Source organism: Crocodylus siamensis, chromosome 6 (assembly GCF_052110815.1).
Source record: "Crocodylus siamensis isolate JL-2025a chromosome 6, ASM5211081v1, whole genome shotgun sequence".
NCBI classification, from domain to species: domain Eukaryota; kingdom Metazoa; phylum Chordata; order Crocodylia; family Crocodylidae; genus Crocodylus; species Crocodylus siamensis.
The window spans coordinates 23,160,629-23,181,310 of NC_143400.1; the positions used below are offsets into that span (position 1 = coordinate 23,160,629).

Consider the following 20,682-nt stretch of genomic DNA (forward strand, 5'->3'; position numbering starts at 1 on the left):
GAACTGGTGTGCGATCACCCTCCACTGGGGCCTCTCCCAGGGCAGCCAATGGTGCGGCTGTCTCTTGGGAAGTTTCTAACCCTCCCCCTCTAGCCTTTTTGCTCTGCAGACGTGTCACCGCGTTAATGCGGTAGGGCTCTAGCTCTAGGGCCTGGTCCATCTCCCTGTGCAGAAGTTCTCAATTAAGTATATCCCATCCCACCAGGATGGGAGCCGGAGCCGGAGCCGGAGCCCCTTCCATCACATCCATTTCTACATGCATCGCGTAGCCTCTTCACTCAATGGGTGAACAGGTTACCTATTTCTCAAATGGTGGAGACTCCACCCCTTGAATGGTCAGGGTCTTCCCTGGGATTATATCTGCAGGTGAAACTAAGTTGGCATCGATTAATGTCACGCTGGACCCCGTGTCCAGTTCCCCAATAAGGGTTCTCCCATTGACCGTTATCTTGGTCCTCTGGGGGGCCATCACCTCCTCTGGGTTTGTGATCCTGTAGCAACAGGATGTGGCTCGGGTCTTCCCCCTCACTGAGTACAGCTGCTGCATGTCTGACGGGCTTGGGTTTGTTGCTTAACTTTGGGCAGTTGGGCTTGATGTGGCCCGGTTCCCCGCAGTTATAGCACCCCCTCTTTTCCGGATTGGGGTGTTTGGTCGAATCAGGTGCCTCCTTACGCTTGGTCTGGGATGGCCCCTTTTCCCCTTTTGGAACTGGCCCTCCCTTTCCCCCTCTTTGGAACCCTTTATGTTCCTTCCCAGAGTAGGGAGGCTTCTTGTCTGACCCCTCACGAATAAGCAACAGCTGATCCGCAATTTCAGCGGCCTCATGGACTGTTTTGGGGACCCTGTCCTTGACTAGGGTTTTAACCTCCCTTGGACAGCAATAATAGAATTGGTCCAATGCCATGAGTTGGTACATTTTCTCGACAGTGTCAGCCTTGGCTCCCTCTACCCATTTAAGGAAAGCATCCCACATCAAGGCCATAAAATCAGTCATTGACTTCTCGGGCTGTGGGCTGATATTCTGGAATTTTTTCCGGAAATAATCCAGTCCTAACTTGAACCTTGAAGACACGGCCTGTTTAAAGGCATCATAGTCATCAGCTGCATCCAAGGGCAGGCTGTTCAGGACCACCGCCATGTCCTCTTCTACCAGAAGAGCCATGTGCATCATGAACTTTTCCTCAGGCACCTTCCACACTTGGGCTTGCCTTTCAAAGATGGTGAGGAACACATCAGGATTGTCTCTGACTCGGTAGTGAGAGAAGGCTGGGGAGTTCGGTTTGGGCTGCAGACGGAGTACCTCTAGTTCGTGCTGGCACTTGAGCCTTGCCTCTTAGGCCTCCGCCTCACGTTGTGCTGTCTTCTCTGCCAGCTCCATCTTTTTCATCTCCAGCTCCATCTTTTTCAACTCCAGCTCATACTTGCGCTTGCTCTCTTGCTCCCACTTTTCAGCTTCTAGCCGCATCTGGTACCTCCAGCGCTCCTCCGTAGGGGGTGAGGCTGTGGAATTGGCGTCCAGCGCTGTGATTCTGGGGAGGACTCAGGAGTTGGTGTGCGTGAAGGTTGCTCTATGGCTGAGTCATTGTCGCTCAGGAGTTTAATCAGCTCTTCCTTCTTTAGCCCTTTCTTCACATGAAGGCCTCACTCTTTCGTCAGCTCTTTCAGTTCAGGCACGGTCTTTTGGGCGTACTGCTCCGCCATCCTGGCTATCTACACTATCCAGTTGACCCGATGCCAAATTAGAAATTGTTTGCTCAAGGGATTTCAGTGACTCTATTACTTTTCCCAAATTATGCCTGTAAAGCTGCAGGGTATTCAGATCCCACCTTTGCCACCACCTGTGGTGGGTGCAGGGATCCCACCTCAGCAAAACAGCTGGGTATTCGTATCCCACCGCTACCACCATGTGTGGCGGGCCAGTAGGGGGCGCTTCTGCATTGAGCCGCCCACCTCCCTGCGCCTGACCACTTTCCAGGCTCCGAATGCACATCATCTGTTACCGGGCAGATTCCAGCTCCCCAGGTAGATGCCCCTCACCCGGGTGGCTGATGCCAGTCCCGTGGGCAGAGGAAGCAGGTTCCCCCCCCTCAGGACTGCAGCCAGCTCAGGTTACCTAAAGGGACAGGCTGAGGTGTGACTCCTCTGTGCTGGCCCATCTAATCACAGTCACAGGCCAGAGATTTTGGGGAGAAACCAAGGTGGCTTTCTGCCACAGAGACCATATTTAACGGGGTCTTGAAGCTTTTAGCTTGGTGGCTCTTCTCTGCTCACGCCTGGGCCACTGGCTCTTTAAGAGTCCCATGAGCCCTTCACGGGCACTCGCCGTGTGCCACAATGATGACTTGAGACCTCAGGCCTGGACGGCTACACTCATCTGTGTGTCCATTCACCCAGCAGCGCAGCGCTGTGTCGGGCCTGGGTGGGCACACCGGCAATGAGCCCTGGTACTGCCCCTGTATCCTCTGGCCATCCAGGCTATACCAGAGCGGGGATCCCTGGCAGCCGGGCCGCACAGCACAGGAAAGGCGGGTCTGCTCCCCCCGTCTTGTCCCCAGGAAGGGCCTGCATGGCAGGGCTGGGAGGACAATGCCCATGAGCCAGGCTGAACCCAGGCATCCTGGCTCCCAGCTGAATTTTGGGGCCAGGGGCATCTCTGGGCCTGTCCTCATGTCACAGTTCAGGCTAGAGGGGGACATGGGATCTGCTGATCTGCCGCATGGAGCCGCACAGTTCCTAGTTCATACCGCTCCACATTACCATCCGTTGTTAGCTCAATCCAGACCTGGTAGGAGCCCTGATCCTTGGACGCAGCCTCGTGACCTGTAGAGAGCAGCTGCCAGCTGCTCGCCCAGGGCCCGGGCCTGGCCTTTGAAGGCTGCATTGATCCGAGTCTCATCCCAGTTAGGAGGAGAGGGCAACCTCCCCTCCTAACTCCCCTGAGTGCTCCAGGAGCCCAAATCCCCTGGCCACCTCTATAAGAGCCCAAGTCTCACAGGAGAAGCAAGGTGGCAGACTGCCAGTGCTCTCCCTGCCCATCCAGAGCGGGAGGGAACCCAGGCATCCAGGCTTCCAAGTCACCTCCCAGCAGGCAGAGGGTGGTCAGCAGGGCCGTGGCTGTGTCCTTCCAGCACCAAGAGGCCACCAGGGCAGGGGGCGGATGGAGTGGGCAGGAACCCAGTGGGAATGTGGCCGCTTCTGGGGTGCAGCCATTCACCACCAGGCTTAGGGCAGCATCAGGACAGGGTTTAGGGAAGGGACTGGGTCCTGGGCAGAGCCCCGGTACCCGGATCCCCCCCTGCCCAGCACAGCGCCTGCTAGTGCCCCCAGCCCACCAGGCCTCCAAGGGGTCTAGTGCACCCTAGTGGCTTCTGCTGGTCACTGCAACCAAAATTGGGCAGAGGCAGCCTTGGCACCCCTCCAGGTCCCCACTGCCCACTGGCCCCAAGGGGGTCATTCCCTGCCCCCCGCGCCCAGAACCTTTCTATGGGTGGTGCAGCCGAGGCTGGGCAGCAAATACAAGACTGGTTCCAGGGGGCAGGAGGAAAACCCAGGCACCTGGGCTCCAAAGCCTCCTTTGCTGGTCCCCCGTGGGTGTGGACAGGGGTGTCTGTCATTCAGGGTCCACCGGGGAATTATAGTGGGAGCAAGCTGAGGCGTCAGCAAGGGCTGTGTGCTTAGGGGAGGTCCTGGGGGAACTCTGAGGTGTGAGGTGGGGGAGTCTCTGGGTCTCTGGATGCCAGGGGTGGAGGCATGATTTTGTGTGTGTGCATGTGTGTGAGTGACCAGATGCCTGGGTTGTGCGGGTGTGCATGTTTATGTGTGACCGGGATGCCTGGGATGTGTGTGTGTGTGTGTGTGTGTGACACTCAGATGCTTGGGTTCTGTGGGGGTGTGTGTTTGTGTATAACTTGGATGCCTGGTGTGTGTGTGTGCATGTGCGCGCGCGTGCATATGCATGCACATGTGTGTGCATGCCCACGTGAGTATGTGTATGACCCAGATGCCTGGGGGGGGGCGGCATTACCCGGATGCCTGGGTTGTGTGTGTGTGTGTGTGTGTGTGTGTGTGTGTGTGTGAGACACCCGGATGCTTGGGTTCTGTGGGTGTGTGTGTTTGTGTATGACCTGTATGCCTGGGTTGTGTGTGTATGTGTGTGTGCGTGTGCGTGCGTGCACATGCATACGCATGTGCGTGCATGCCCATGTTAGCATGTGTGTGACCCAGATGCCTGGGGGGAGCGTTACCTGGATGCCTGGGTTGTGTGTGAGGGTGTGTGCGTGTGTGCGCACACACATGCTCTGCGGGTGTCTCATTACCTCAGGAACTAAAATGCCTGAGGGGACGCCATGCTGGGTGGGTAACTGGGTGAGTGTGAAGTGACCCCTGTGCCCCAGGAGGGGGTGAGAGGACACATGGGGACTTCAGTGAGGGGCAGAGTACTGTCAGGTGCCCCCAATGCTGCCTGTCCTCTGGGCCACCCCCGCCATCACGGGTTCCCTGCAGCTCTGAGAGGAGAGTGGGGGGCTGGTTGACTAGTGGGGCGTGGAGCCCGGGCGCCTGGGTCCTCCTTCCAGATTCCTGTGGGGGGAACAAGGGAGCCGGTGCCAGGACTCCTGGGTTCCTCTCCCGGCCTCTGAGATTTCTGGCTGGGCAGAATCCACCGCTGTCCTTGCCCCGCTGCCACCACCTGAGTCAGGGGTCTCAGGCCCCTTTGCCCCTGGAGGTGAGAGCAAGGCAGTGGGAGGGTTAAGGGGAGCCCCCCGCTCTCCCTGCACAGCCCAGCTGGGATCAGGGGGCCGAATCAGGCGCTGGGCAGATCCCCTGGGTGGGAGCACTTCGGTTCCTTGCTTTTCAGTGATTCTCCCCATGCTCTGGGAGGGAAGCGGGGTCTCAAGGTCTGGAGCAGGGGATGCAGTGGGCCCGGATGCCTGGGCTCTCCCCTACTCTGAGAAGGGAGAAAGGTGCGGTGGGGGGTTCGGAGACAGAGGCTTTGGAGCCTGGACACCTGGGCTCTCCTCACGCCCCCAGGCTCAGCTCTTCATTTGCTGCCCAGCCCCTGGCACCCCTGCCAGAGGGAAGGGTCTGGGCACAGTGGAGCAGGTGCTGACATTTTGCTGTGGCAAGGGAAAGAGGTGGAGGTGCTAAGCCAGCTGCAGCAGGCATTCAAAGCGGGTGGGCATGGGTTGGGGGGCTGGGACTGCTCCCTGGTCCCCAGGCAGACCTGTGGTATCCCGTTTGGACTCAATGGGGGGTTCAGCTGCAGGGAGCAGGGGATCTAGGGCATTCCTTGCAGTAGCCAACAGGGACCACCCAGCAGGGCCAGGGCTGTATCTGCCCAGTTGTGGCTGCAGTGGCCAATGGGGGCCACTAGGGGGCACCAGACATGTTGCGATTGTGGCCTGGGGCTGCCGTGGCCTTGTGGGGGCACTGTGCTGGGTGGAGGACTCTGCATCTGGAAGCAGGGGATTCAGGAGATTTCACCCCAAAAAGCCCGCCATGAAGATAATATGAAATGAGGCTACTGCCTCCCCTCCCCAACATGTTCCCAGTGCACATGGAGCTGTGGATTAGAGTGGGGGTGCTGGGCTCCCCTTAGCCTGTTTTCTTTCAGGGAAAAAGGGGCCTGACCGTGCAGTAGCACCTCCTGATGTCTAGTCTGAACCTACCCTCTGCCAGCTTGTGACCGTCATTTCTCGTCACTCCTGGTCGTGCTCGGGGGAGCTCGGGGGAGCAGTGACTCCCCCAATGCCTGCTGGTCCCCTCTGACTAGTTTGCAACAGGCCACAAGATCCCCCTCAGCCTTCTCTTGTGGAGGCTGACAAGGTTCAGGTCCCATAGCCTCTCCTCGTAGGGCCTGCCCTGCTGCCGCCTGACCATGCGAGTGGCCTCCTCCGGACCCTCTCCATGTTGTCCACATCCCTCCTGAAGTGCGGCACCCAGAACTGGACGCAGTACTCCAGCTGCGGCCTGACCAGTGCCGCGTAGAGGGGGAGGATCACCTCCTTGGACCTGCTCGAGATGCATCTGTGGATGCACGATAAGGTGGGGTTGGCCATCCTGACCATGTCCCCACACTGCCGGCCCATGTTCATCTTGGCATCAGTGATGACTCCAAGATCCTTTTCTGCCTCTGTGCTGACGAGAAGGGAGTTCCCCAGCCTGTAGGTATGGTGCCGGTTGTTCCTCCCCAGGTGCATCACTTTGCACTTGTTGGTGTTGAATCCCATCCTGTTCTCATCTGCCCACCCCTGTAACCTGTCTAGGTCTGATTGCAGCCTGTTCCTCCCGTCTAGTGTGCCCACATCCCCCCACATCTTAGTGTCATCTGCGAATTTGAACAAGGTGCTTTTTACCCCCTCATCCAAGCTGCTGATGAAGATGTTGAACAGTGCGGGCCCAAGGACCTAGCCCTGGGGGAACCCACTGCCCACTTCTGCAGGGCTCAGTCCTTGGGCCTGCACAGGCTGAGGGAAGCTGAGAGGCCCACCCAGGATCCCAGACTATGGGGGTCCCCTGTAGCCAATCTGCACCATCATCAGCTCCCCGGGCATGTGCTGCCGGTCGGTCCCGGAGCATGTGTCAGGCCAAATGCTGTGGCAGACATAGACAGCATTGACCCCCCAACAGCCCCGCCAGCCACAGCTGCTGTATATGAGCTTCCTGTCCATGCTGGTTCAGGGCACGCCGGCCCCTTCCCATATTTTAATGACCGTGGGCTGGGACAGGCACTGGACGTCATCCAGTGACATAGACCCCACCACTAATAGGTCCCCGCTGGCTTCCAGCTGCTTGAAGGAGCCTAGAGAGGACAAAGGAAGGGAAGGGAAGGGGGCAGAAGGTGGCTGGCCAGGGGGTCAGGTTTCCCCTGCAGGGGAGCACTGGCTGGGGTAAGGATGTGTCCCTTCCATGGGTCCCTAGTACAGGCCTCATTTGGGGGCAGTAGCTGGGGCCTGTTCCCCTCCAGCAGTCCCTGCTCTGGGGGCATTGGCCAGCTGTTCTGTGCCCCAAGCGGAGACCCCCATTGATCCCCACTGGGGTTCCTCCAGGGCATCTCCAAGCCTGGGATAAGCCCCTTGAGAGACAGGGGAACTCAGAGACTTCCCCCTGGTTCCTCAAGGGGCATCTCTGTGGCAGGGGAGGATGGAGCTAGGGGAGCTGTCCTGTGGGAAGCCAGGACAACGAGGTGATAAAACCCCCTCCCAAGTGCCTGGTGGGGTGTGTGTGTACTGGGCAGGGGGACTGCCTGTGTCAGGGGACGCAGATCAGGGGAGAGACGTGTACTGCAGAGATGCGCAGAGGGAGCTACAGCCAGCAGCGTGTGACGCCTGAAGCAAGCACAGAGGGACCCAAGCTAAGCAGGACCTGCCCACGCTGCAGTCAGGGGGCCAAAGAAGTGGCTGTTCCTCTCAAGGCATCGCCCCAGGCTGTTAAGCGTGCAGAGAGCCACTGTATTCATCCTGGTGTATAGAAGTTATTGACTGGATGTGCACATGAGTATGAGTAAGTCTGTAAGTCTGTAGCTCAATTGGTTCAGTGTTGGTGCCCTAACATCTACCTGTGATTAGTACTCTCCTTGTAGGTCATGGGGATTCAAAGGAAAGGTTATATGTTGTGACTGTCATTACAGGCGTTATGGGGCTGAATTTGTATGTTCTCCTTAATAGCCTTTATCAGTTCAACCTGTTTGCATATTTGAAATGGATATTGTATATAATTACATCCTGTATAGAGTTAAGCCTGTTTGCAAGGCTCATCCTCTGTACAGGGAGACCCTCTTCTTGAGGCACCTGCCACAGCCACTAGAAGGGTTGGGCAAGGTCACTAGCTACTGGGCACCCCAGGAGCCCACTATTCAGTGGTGGCCGCGGGCAGCACCATGTACCTGGGTTACATATCTATCTATCTATCTATCTCCACAACCTGCATCCCTCTTTCCATCTGTCTGCCTATCTATATTGAAAACAAAATGTTAGGCAAAAAATGCACCTACACTAACACCTACACCTCGAAAAGTAAGTGCGCATTCATCTAACGATATATGTGTTTTCGTTTTGATATGAAATCAAAGGATACAGCCTAGGCCCTGAGCTTAGTAGTAAAGCTTCTCGCTTCTTTTTAGCTAGAGGGGAAAAGTGTGTTGTGTTCAAAGCAGTGATGCCCCATACCATCTGCACCTCCTCTTTTCAAAGCCCCCCTCCACTAGGGAAGGATGTGGGTGTAGGGGGCATGGATTTCACAAGAAAAGAAAAAGCGAATACTAGAAGCACAGGGGGTCTTGAGCAGCTGTAGATTTAGCTTAATCCCTGGATGGCGGCCAGGGCGGCGAGCCAACAGCATGAGCTGTGGCTGGAGAATGGATGAGTCTCTGGGCTTGGCTTGTTGTGGGATTAGGAGGGGTTTTCCCCAGAAGTCGGCTTCAACAACATGTTGGCATCAGATTGTCAGCTGCCTGCCAGTGAAGAAGTTCTCTGGAAGGATTAGGCTGCAAATAATTAAGCCGGGGAGAGGAGAACAAGGAAGGATAGCAAAACCCCCTTGAAGGAGGCTTTTAGGAACAGATTAGACTTCCCTTCATCCTGTTTCATTCCTTGATGTCTCTCCCATAGCTTCCTGGGTGCAAGTCAAGGGGCTGTCGGCAACAGCAGATAATGCCCTGGGCCCTCACGCCACCCGCTTCCCTGCCAGCAGGGATGGCATCACCAAGCATGTCATGGTAGGCACCTCCTGGACTCTGCTCATCAGAACTGGGACCCTGATCAAGCATGTCACCCATGACCTGGGGCAGCTGTGGTTCACCACACCCTCCAACACGGTCCTCAAGTGCCAGATCTGAGCCCCACCCTGCCTCCCTCCCCCTGCTCCTCCTCAACTCCTCCTGCCCCCTCTTTACACCCCCACCCCCAGGTTTGCACCTTACACAAATAAGCCCCCCAGCATGGTGCCCTGCGTGTGTCCTCGTCCTCTTCTGAGGGTGGGATCTTGGCCCTTGGGCATCGGGGCAAAGCCCCAGGCCCCACAAGCTGCCTCCCACAGTACAGCACCCGCTAGTGTCCCCCACAGGGCATAGGAACATGGGGGTGGGAGGCAGAGCCCCCAGCAGTATTGCACTCTAGAGTCTGATGCCCCCTAGTGGCCCCTGTTGCCCACTGCAGCCCCAACTGGGCAGATGCTGCTGTAATGCTCCCCTTTTGGGACGCCCCCCCCCCCACCCAGTCCCACAGTGCCCCCTGGGGCCTGGCCACAGCCCTCAGCCCTGCTGCAGCAGCACTGTGACCCCCTGATGCCCACCCTTGACCACTGCAAGAGTAGTTAAACCCTGGAGCATATTATGATGGAGAAATTCCCCTCACTTGAAGCTCCAGAGAAGAGGTCAAATGTGTTGGAGGTGGCCTAGTTCACCTCAGTCCCTGCCCAGGGCAGGGAGGAAAGGACATGGTGATTCATCCAGAGGTCATAGGGTCGTAGGGAAATCAGGTCCCTTGACACATCCCTCTAAGCTCTTCATCAACCTATCATCAGCCCTCATGCCACACCACACATCACACCTAAACCTGCCATAGGGAAAGCAGGGGACCCTGGCAGTCAGGATGCTGGCTGTTACACAGGCTGTTAAGATATACTCAGTCGATCCCAGGCAGAGGCATTGCCTCCGTGACAGAGGAAGGCAATGCCCCCACCCCGCCGTCCATAACAATTTGGGGTAAAAGTCTTTCCTTGCCTCCAATGTGGCATTGGTCTGAGCCTGAGTGGAGGGGCAAGACCTTTTAGCCAGGACCCTCCAGGATTGATCTCCATCCTTGAAGGTTTTCAAGATCCAGTTAGATAAAGCTTTGGTTTGGTTGATGTACTTGGGGCTGGTCCAGCTTTGAGCAGGGGGGTGGACTAGATGGGACCTCCTGAGGTTCCTCCCAGCCCTCATTTTCTATGTTCCTATGACCTCAGCAGGAGCATTGGCACCCCTCAGTCACGGCCCCTAACCTGGGCTGCAGCCAGCACCCAATGCTGCTGAGAAAGGCTTTAAAAGAACCCGTCTTTAGTTTCCCCTAAGCCTGAGGAAGGGCACACGTACCCGAAAGCTAGAAGTAAAAGACTTTTTTTTTTGTGATTTCTTAGTTGGTCTAATAAAAGGCATCATCCCTAAACCAAGAGTTCGAAAGTTTTACATTTCTTTTTGTCTCAGACCAACACGGCTACCAAATACATCCCTGAAAACCCCACACACTTGATGCATGTTACAGGAACAGAAGCGGGGCATGCGTACTTCTGGCTGCTTTTCTTTTGGTTTTGGGTGATACGGTGTTTTTCTGGTTCTTGGCAGCCTGATGTGACAGGTGGCATTGTAAAGAGGAACCAGAAAATGAAATACACCCCCCCCCGCCCAAGCAGCTGTGAGGGAAAGAACAGGAAACCGAATCCCCGCCCTCCCTCTGGCATATCACATGCCGCAGACTTGCCTGGTAGATCAAGGGGAAATTTCGAAGGTTTCTAAGGCTGATTTCTTAGCTGATGCTTCTGCCTGCTGTTCTGGGGATCTGCCTTCATGCCTGCTCTCCTGTTCAGGAAGGAGCGAAAGCGAAATGTCTGATGCCTTCCGACGGATAGGCATCAACTCCACCGCCTTTCTACCCGCTTCCCATGGACAGACGTGCGTCTCCTGCAGGCAGATCTGTGGCTCAAAGATTAGACTCCTGAGTCGCCTCCATCGATGAGCCGTGGTAGAGGTCATTCTCTAACTCAGGGACTTCCACCACTGCTGCTGACAGCAAGAGCTTTGCACGGGAGGGGAAACTGGACAGAAACTCCCCCCTTACATGGTTCTCCCCAGAAATCAGAAGTCACACAGAGACTGGGGAGGCTTTGAAGGAAGAATGGGAACCGGAAGCGTCATTTTTGCTCAGACGGGAGGATTTCCCTCAGTGAAGGATACCAAGCACGCACCTGAACTAAAAACGTGGCTTCTCCCAGCAAAACAAGCCGACGCTGGGAATCTCACCTGATCTGTTGCTAACTGGTTGGAGGACTCAAAGTGGGGAATTCATTTGGATGTGCTGCCCACGCTGGGAGTCATGCGATACTGGGTGTGCTTGTACACATTATCAGCTGTTTCTAGCTAACGATATTTTCTGGGGTTATTTTGCTCTCGCAATGTACCATGACAACTGATGTTATTTTTTTGCACGTAACACGTTTAACACTCGTAATGGTTACTGGAGGTCTCTTCCAGGCCCACTTCTCTGAGACTCTTGCCTCGGGCAGTCAGCCGGACTAGACGTGACCTCCAGAGGTCCCTTTCGCTCGGCCATGCCTGTGATTTTATGAAAGACTGCCCTTTGGGAGAAGCACGTCCTTCTTAGAAGAAACCAATTGCCTGACGAGACCTGATCCCTATCTCACCCCTACCCCCGCCCCTTATCAGGAATACTTGTCAAGGCTGGTAACGGGTGCACCAAAAAGGAACTGCGCCTTTTGCATTATAAAGGCATATTTGACTGTAGGATGATCAGAGGAGTAGTAGGTGGGTAGAAAAGAGGAGGCCCAGAGAGGGGAGGAAACGCTAACGGCAGACAAAAGAACAGGTCTCCAGGGAGTGCTAGTCTGTAGCAGATGGGGAGTGGGGCCCCAGCACGGTTGTTTTCCCCGTCCGGGGTGCCTGCTCCGAGCTGAACCCAGGACAGTCGGGAATTGGTTGGAGAGAAACAAGGACAACGGGGTTTTTCTCTTCTGAGCTTGCAAGCCCTGAGGGGAGCATGCCATTCAGTTGCCTCTGGGGAGTAAAAATCTGACGTCATTTGCTCCTATTCACCTTCTGGGTTGACTCACTGGAAAGCACAAGAGTGGCCTGAAGTGTCTTTTTGGTGCTCGCAGCCATGCAAATTAAAAGAAATGGCAAATGCCAGGAAGCAGCAAATAAAGTATCTTTCTCCTCTCTCCCAAAGATCAACTCTGGTTTTTTGGACTCAGGCTGGTAGGAGGCTCCAGAGTCCTTTGGCTGCGCTGGGTGAGTGACCCATTCATGCCTGCAGGACTGATGGGGAGGAGTGGGAAGTGGGGCGGGGAGAGAGCCTGTCCGGGATGGGGTGAGAAGGCTTTGTCTCCCCCTCCTCTCATCTCCCCAGTGGACTTGTGGGGCAGGCATAGGCGGGATGGTAATGCAGGGGGACTGTATTTATGGATGGGCACGGATGGGCGTGAGGAGGTTCAGATTCAGTCCGCTTGGGAGGTTCCTTGTCGGGAGGAGAGGGTGACTGACTGCAGGGTTCAAATTATGGGGGAACTCGGGGGGAGGGGAAGGGGCTGAGTCCCCCCATAAGAGATGAGGGCTCCCCTGTAAGATTTGAAAATCATAACCTGGGGGGGGTCTCTGATTTTAGTAGGGCATTGTGATGGGCAGCCCAATTTTTTTTGTAGACCCCGCTCCCCACAAGAGTCAAAGTATACTTCGAAGCCTACATGACCGGATTACCTCCTTGTGGAGGAGGAGCTCGGGGTTGGTGATCTGACTGGGACCGGCAACAGTGAGAGATCTTTAACTGTTTAAAATCTATGTGAAAGCCCAATTGCCCCACCATCTCAATTCTCAGGGGTTTTTTATCTGCTAAGCCTTTATTGAAACAACATGTGGGCTTCCCTCCCTCCGGCCCCTAAAATGTACTTAAAAAAGATATGTGCCATCATATTAGTTCTGCATGAAACCTAGTGAGACTGGGCAATACGAATAAACCCCGAGGAACACCTGCATTACCATCCCGCCTATGCCTGCCCCACAAGTCCATTGGGGAGATGAGAGAAGGGGGAGACAAAGCCTTCTTTCCTTGCATCTCCCCCTGCTCGCTAAGAAGCATGAAGGCTATAACTGGTCCTTTCCAGGCTAGGATATCTATCCTGTGTTAGGGATATGAGTGTGGAAAAGCGATTTAGGCCATTAAATTCGGGTCTACACATTTGTTAATGCACCTTGAGTACTGAGCATTTAGTTTAGTACTTCATTAATAAAGTACAAACTACCTAAAGTTACTGAGCAGTAGTGCCGGTACATGGTCATTTAATGATGTGTACTGCGCATTAGCCTCATAACAGTGTGCAGTAGGCTATTAGCAAAGTTTTTGCCATGACACATTCAGACACATAGGGCGTGAGTCCCCCGAGATCAGCTGTGTACCGCCTGGAAGCGGCAATCGGCTCCTGGGGGACCCCCCTTCCAGGTGATCAGCCACTGGGGGACCCCCTCCCTGATCGGTGATCGGCGGCAGGGGAACCCCCTCTTCCCGTTGGTGATCTGGTGCCCCCCCAGACTCAGGAGGCACCAGTCACCCATGCCATGACACGCTACCATGCAGTAGGGCTGCATGAAATTTCACCGGCAGTTTCGTTTTGACACTGTTTCAGCTTGTTTCAAGCTCGAAACAACAACATCGCAATGAAACAGAGAGCTTCGAAAAAGCCTCGAGATGAAACAAGGCAAGTCAAAACGTTTCAAAATTTTCTAAACATTTCAAGTTTTGAAGCTCAAGCTGGGCTTGCCTGCAGGGAAACTGAAACTGGAGTCAGGAGAGGGGTGGGGAAGGAGTGCTCTCATTATTGACTGTGTATCTTGCCAGTGACTGTCACCCGTCCCTGAGGTCCCTTCCAATCCCCATGCTCTGGGGGAGGGATGGAAAAATGGAAAAAAAGGCAGCATTGCTTGACCTGCCCTGCTTTCTGCCTTGGTGTCAGATACGGAGCCGTGTGCTCCAGTTTTGCCTGTCAGCAGCCAGGGGCGCAGGGCCCCAGAACCCAGACTCCCCCTGCACACATCTCCTCGACAGCTGGCAGGGTCCATGGCCTCCGCAGGGGCTACCATCCCTGCAGCTCTCACCCCGCTGCGCCTTAACACACAGTGTCACTCCGTCACGAGTTTTGCTTGTCTGCAGCTTGAGGTGCAGTTTCCCCCAAACCCCTGCACTGATCTCCTTCAAACGTGGCAGGCTTTGTGGCCTCAGCAGGCGCCACCACCCCTGCAGTTTTCAGCCTGCTGTGCCATAACACATACATGTGACACGAGTTTTCCTTTCACAACTTTGAGGTGCAGTTTCCCTGGAATCCCTATCTCCTTGAAGCTTAGCAGGCTTCGCACCCTCAGAGGGGGCTACCATTCCTGCAAGTTTCACCAAAATCAGGCCAGAAATGACCAGCCCCAAACCCACTCCATGGCCCCGATAATTTCTTCTCTCTCCCTGCTCTGCAGCACCCTGATGTGGCCTCCAGCCCCCCACTGCTTCCAGCTGACCGTGTGTGCACTGCTCTGGGGTGAGTGTTACCGCTCCCACGCCTCATCCCTCGGGCCCCCGTGGACAGCCCGCAGCTTGGTAGCAGCTGCTAGCACCCCTGTCCCCGCATCCCGCTCTGGGGGCTGAGCCCAGAGAGGCGAGGGGCCTCGGCCAGGTGCTGTCAAAGAGGAACTCTCTGATTTCGGCTTCAACAGAGACAGGGGAAGGGCAGGAGAGGTTTATTGCATTGCTTATGACTGTTTAAATGTGACTGCTGTACTTCTCACGTACAGTGTGCCCCAGGACAGATTTTGCCTTTCGCTTGTGCTCAGTACAGGCCAGAAACGGTTCTTACCATTGAATCAAATTATTATGTTTTTAAATAAACTGTGTGTATTGAATTATTGAATTATGTGTTGAACTATTATGTGCGTATTTCTCGCACGTTATATGTCAGCGCACAACGATTCCAGTGCCACTAGCGTTTTATTCTGGGGCAGGGGGAGTGCATGTCACATGCAAGAGCGTGTGGTTGTTGTCTTGTAGGGAGGGGCTGAGAAGCAGGGTTGGGTGGGCAGAGGAGGATCTCTCTGGGGTGAGGTGGGGAGGCTTGCTTTTGGACGTGGGGATGTGGCAGGGGGATTTTGAGGGGGGTGTTGTTTACTTGTACCTGATTATTTTCTTATTTTATACAGGTTCTGTAATTAAAAAAAAAACAAACCCTGAGCTTTTTCTGGGGAATCAAATCCGTCAATCTGTGGGCGCTCGAGTGCTCTCAGCCTGGATTTCCCCAGGCCGTTTCCAGTATCTGCACAGCTCAGCAGCCTTCACCCTCCCCCCTCTCCCCCCAGGCACCCTGTTCCTCCACCCTGCCCCGAGCTGCTCCCTCAGGCCCTTAAGGGCACCTGTACACGATGCCTGCTGTACACAGATGCCTGCTGTCTGGGAGAGCAGAGACCGGAGGTGCTGCAGGGATTTCTTTACAGACCCCATTTCTTTTGCAGGGCTCACCGCAGCCCAGAGGAACGTCACCGCTGGGGTTGGAGAAAACATTGCGCTACCTTGCTGCTTCCCTTCCCAGCCCAATATAAGTGTAGAGCACCTGACACTCACCTGGCAGAAGGAGTGGGCACAGGGAAGTGACTGGGTGGTTCACAGCTTCTATTACGGGAAGGACCAGCTGGATGTTCAGAACCGGGCATATCGAGGTCGGACGCGGCTGGACCCAGTGGCGCTGGCCCGGGGAGATGGAGCTCTGATGCTGCGGGGCATCCTCGAGGAGGACAGGGGTGTCTATCGGTGCCATGTCAGCACGGAGCTGGGCAGGACGTTGGAGATCGTTCAGTTAAGTGTGTCTGCGAATGCACAAGACGCACAAAGACCCGCATCAGGTGAGGACTTGGGGGCACAGGTAGCCCTGAATTCCAGGTGTCAGGGCTGGAAGAGCAGGGAGGGGAAAGGGCCAGGATGGAGGGGCAGCAACGAACAATAGCTTTTCCCCATATTTATACACTTTGGTTTCTACGTATCAGCATTCACTCTACTTTCGGTCTACCTTCTCTTCCACCTATTTCTCCTGTCTCAAGCTCTGCCTCTGTTTCATGTTTGCTTTCTTAGCATGGAATTGCCTACGCATTTCAGGCATTTACATGTTGTTTTGCTACGTGCCCGTGTCTAAGACCTTGACTCCTTTTCTTGACCAAAACCTGGAAGTATCTGGAGGCTTCTTCACCAATCACCATTCACCTTTTTGCATATGTTCATCCTGGATGCTGGTTCCAATTACGTGCTATTTTCCACATTTCAGTCTGTTTTTCTGACTCACGTTGTGCCATCTTCCACCTTTTTGGGCTCCGCTATCTTATCTCGTTCCTCGCTGTAGCTGGCTCGCAGCACACAGACTCACACACATTCAGTTGCTGCTTTTCCCTCTGAAATTGGTGGACACAGTTCAAATGGTTCCTTAGCATAAGTAAGCAAATGACTGACTTAGCAGAAGCACTCAGAAGCAAAATCTGGCTGCCTAAGTATGTCACAATATATTTTTAAGATATCATTCTGCCTTGTGGTTCGGAGCTCTGCTAGGCCACAGGTCATGCCTTGTATTCAGCTGCAAACCCAGATCCAAATACTGTCACCCTAACACTGGCTCTGTCCCTGCTCTGTGCAGACCTAACGTTAGAAAAAGTCTCTTTTTCTTCCTTTTACATTTAGAAAATGTGATGATATTGGGGGTGGTTGTTTTATGTGAGACAATATGGTAATTAGGGGGAAGCAATTTAGCAGCAAAGCTTAGTTGCCATTAAGATGTTGCTTAGTAAGAAACCCTCCACCAGAAGTCACTGCTGGTTTCATGAGAGCAGCCAGCAACCCCCATGAGGGAGAGACCCCCTTCTTTCCCCCATTGTACCAGACCCTAGACAGGGACAAACACACACACACAGGGGTTTTAGCCTGGCAACCTGGGCTAGAGGATCTCCACAGAGATGGCAGGCTGGGTGTAAGGTGGGCACTGAGCACTGTGAGGGATTCAGAGGACACTCAGCTGCATGGAAAGCCCAGCGCTATGGGCTGAGCCTGGGCAAAACACACCGGGGGCAGGGGCAGGGGCAGGGGCAGGGGCAGGGGTTGGGGCAAAACAACCACCACAACCTTCCCTTTCTGAATCGTCTACCACTGACACCCACTCTTGTCTTTTACAGGCTCCATCGGTGCCCAGCACAGACCAGGTGGGATCTTTCTAAGTGGCGTCTTCCTCATGCTCACCCTACAGACTTTTTTGTTGTAGGCAGGGCAATACACCTGTCCTACCTACACCAGACAGAGGCTCAAGACACAGTAAAGAATGAGCTGGGCTTTTACTTAAAAAAACACAAGACACTCCTATTACAAGAGTCAATGGCACATGCTGGAGGCCGCCACATGGGATCTGTACAAGTGCTCAGATGAATGCTCCAGGGGTAGGCTCCCCCTCTGAAAAGTCATGAAAATATTTTAAAAAATGGCACCAGTCAAATGATGTCTTTGATAATGATGTGACTTTTGCATGCCCTCGTTGCCCAGCGGGAGGAGAATTCTGCAGAAGGGAATGATTCTGCAGAGGGTTATGCGTCCTCAAGGCAGCGAGAGCTGAAAGGCATCCAATGTTTTGCAAGCGTGAGCTAGCTTTGGGGAGGGTAGCTCTGCCAGGCAACTTTCAACCCTCCTAATTATGTGGCAGAAATTGTTTTGCAATTTAGTGTGCATGGCGGGAATATAAGTGAGGACTCAAGGGCACCAGCCGGCTCTGGCAAGTGGGGCTGGGAGATCATAGCTGAGATAACTGGAGGCAACTGCGATCCCAGCCTTGAATTTGTGATTCATGCATTGCGAAGGATGGGCGCTTGTGCACGTTATGCAGTGCCAAAAATCGCCATTTCGCTAGACCAGTCATGTGTGAAAATACACATTGACGCCTTTTCATGGCGGTAGATTTCAATTTATTGAGGGAAATTAGACCACCTCCGCCATGTTTTATTGTTAGCGTCTCCATCGCAGAGAAATGAGCCACCCGCCTGCCTCGGTTTCTTCTTTCCCCCTGCTTTTTTTCGCTCTGTACCTGCCGGTGTCTCCCCCTCGCTATGCCCTGATGGTGTGGGGTGAATGGAATAGAAAGTTGGGAGTGATATGGGAGGGAGGAGGCAGATTTGTTGTGGGAGAAAGGGGGCAGAGGGGGGGTCCGTCTGAGCCCCAGAAATGGGCAGGATTCTGCCACGGGTGGATGGCGGGGTGTGGATGGGGGAGGGGTGTGCATGGGGGTGTCTGTCATTCAGGGTCCACCGGGGAATTATATTGGGAGCAAGGTGGGGAGTCCTGGGGGAGCTGTGAGGTGGGGGAATCTCTGGGTCTCAGGATGCCAGGGGTGGAGGCATGATTGTGTGAGTGTGTGTGTGCGTGTGTGCATGTTTATGTGTGACTGGGATGCCTGGGATATGTGTGTGTGTGTGTGTGTGTCAGAGAGAGAGTGACCAGATTCCTGGGTTGTGTGTGTGTGTGTGTACGTTTGTGTGTGACCAGGATGCCTGGGACGTGTGTGCGGTGTGTGTGTGTGTGACACCCGGATGCTTGGGTTCTGCAGGGGTGTGTGTTTTAGTATGACCTGGATGCCTGGGTTGTGTGTATGTGCACGTATGCATGCGCATGTGTGTGTATGCCCACGTGAGCATGTGTGTGACCCAGATGCCTGGGGGGGGCAGGGGGAGTGACCCCGATGCCTGGGTTGTGTGTGAGGGTGTGTGCGTATGTGCGCACACGCGTGCTCTGCGGGTGTCTCATTACCTCAGGAAGTAAAATGCCTGAGGGGACACCAGTTCTGGTGGGTATTTGGGTGAGTGTGAAGTGACCCCCGTGCCCCAGGAAGGGGTGAGAGGACATGCCCCCAGGAGGAAAGTCTCTGAAAGGCCGCACCCCTGGGTGGCAGACGGGAGGGCCAGTGGTTAGAGCGGAGGCCCGGGCACCGGGTTCTCGCCTGACTCCAGAAGGGGAGTAGGGTTCGGTGGGAGGCTCAGAGAAGGAGGCTCAGGAGCTTGGATGCCCGGGATCTCCGTGTGCCCCCAGGCTCAGCCCGTCACCCGCTGTCTAGCCCCCGGTGCCACCATGCAAGGGAAAGCTCGGAGTAGCAGGGAGCATCGATGTGGGTCCCAACTGTGGCGTGAATACAACCCCAGTGATAACATCTCGCTCTCCGCCATGCCCCAAGAGAGCAAGATGTTATCCATTGGCCTGCTGTGGGTTGGTCACCACTTCTGCAAGAAGGAGGTGGAAGTGGTGACCAACCCACAGCGGGCCAATGGAGGCACGCACTGGGGGACGGGACTGCCCCTGGGCAGACCAGCAGGGTCCCCTTGGGACTCCGGGGGGTGCTGGGCTGCAAGGGAGGGTGGGGGGACATGCAGCCCGTGGCATGGGCCCGATCCCAGCAGGGGCCTCCTTCCTTTTTGCTACTGGAAAGCACAGACACCCGGGTTTCCCCAGCCTCTGCAGGCACTGGTCTGGCCCTAGGACTCCTGGGTTCTTTGGTCCTTGCAGTGGGAGGGGCAGGGAGCCGGGGCTGCTGGGCTCTCTGGGAAGAACCTCATATTCAGGCAGCAGACTGGGAGGGCGGGGAGCATTTCAGCTCCTAAGACACCCACAGAGCATGCGTGTGTACACACACATGCACACCCTCACACAGAACCCAGACTTCTGAGTCGAACCCGCCCCCCGCGGTCTTCTGGGTCACACACATGCCTATGCGGGCAGGCGCACACGCACACACAACCCAGGTGTCCAGGTCATGCACAGACACACACTAAATCAAATCCCACTCATTCTTTCCCATGTCTCCGTGCAGCCTGTAACATACTTCATCACCAGAGCAGCTAAAAATGTCTATGAGACCACCTCCAACATGTTTTATTTTTAGCGTGGCCAATTGTTCCACCAAGATTATTTTTAGTATAGCAGGAGGCTGGTGAGGACTCCCGGGACGCATTCCCACCAGTGGGAACGTGGGTTTCCTTGCGGCAAACAGCTAAACCTTGTGCCGCTGCTGCTTGTCCCCAGGCAATGCCTGTGCCACACAACCTCTGGCGCATGGCGTGTTGCCCAGGGTAGGGAAGAGGAGGTTAACTGTGTTGACCCTAGCAGTCTTATCTGGGGGCCTCTGGGAGTGGCGGCATGGGCAATGCCTGCATGTGCAGCATGTGTGGTGTGTGGCATTGGAGATGGGTCTGAGGTGGCGTGCCCGCGCTCTTCTGGATGCGCCCTTGCTTCTAAGGCAGAGAATGGGGTCAAATGGGTTATAATGGTAGTGGTGGGATAGGGGAGTGTAGAGTTGAGCAGCTGGATCATGGGAGCCCCGAGTCCTGGGTCCTGCTTGAGCTCCAGGAAGGTGCTATTTTATATTTTACATCACAGTTGACATTTACCAAGTTACATTGGTGTCTAGCCAAATTATTCCAGGAACAACCTCAGATAACCATGCAGATGCACACTGCACTGTCCTGGGAAAAAAAGCAACAGTACATTTTATCCAGCCTACTCGTGTGGGACCAGAAGCTGAAGAACAGACCTGGATGTTCATACAATCCTGGGACAAAGGGCTTTCTCCTGGAATAAACACATCTGTTTGTAGCCTCTGGGCACCTGTATATGCATGATGGGGTTAATCCTCATTAAATTGAGTTGGTTTATTAGATTTAAAATTATTTGTTTTTGAAACTAACTGGTTCAGAGACAATCTAGCTCACTGCTAAGAAAGGCAATCTAATCAACCCAGTTAACACCTCTCTTAACAGCGCCCCCTTTCCCCATCCCTTGCCCTTGCCCATGCAGTCGTTTCTCTCTGCCCATTCATTCCTAGCATCTAACCACGTAGGACAGTGGGGAACAACCTTTTTGGCAGGCATGCCCCAA

At 54.7% G+C, this 20,682-nt stretch overlaps 1 protein-coding gene across 5 annotated transcripts; it reads left to right on the forward strand.

Moving 5' to 3' along the window:
• Positions 1-10,467: 10,467 nt before the first annotated feature.
• LOC149861664 (V-set domain-containing T-cell activation inhibitor 1-like) lies at positions 10,468-17,991 on the forward strand. Of its 5 annotated transcripts, none has more exons than XM_090054423.1 (5): positions 10,468-11,516; positions 11,938-11,999; positions 12,410-14,287; positions 15,252-15,638; positions 16,950-17,991. In XM_090054423.1, the coding sequence occupies exons 3-5, from the start codon at positions 13,819-13,821 to the stop codon at positions 17,033-17,035; spliced, it is 942 nt and encodes a 313-aa protein (XP_089910549.1). In that variant the 5' UTR covers positions 10,468-11,516; positions 11,938-11,999; positions 12,410-13,818; the 3' UTR covers positions 17,036-17,991. The 5 variants fall into 5 exon arrangements, with proteins under 5 accessions (XP_089910549.1, XP_089910552.1, XP_089910551.1 ...); XM_090054426.1 differs by lacking the exon at positions 10,468-11,516 and having other exon boundaries at positions 11,530-11,999; positions 12,410-12,516; positions 14,226-14,287; XM_090054425.1 differs by lacking the exon at positions 10,468-11,516 and having other exon boundaries at positions 11,530-11,999; positions 12,410-12,488; positions 14,226-14,287.
• The last annotated feature ends 2,691 nt before the right edge of the window (positions 17,992-20,682 follow it).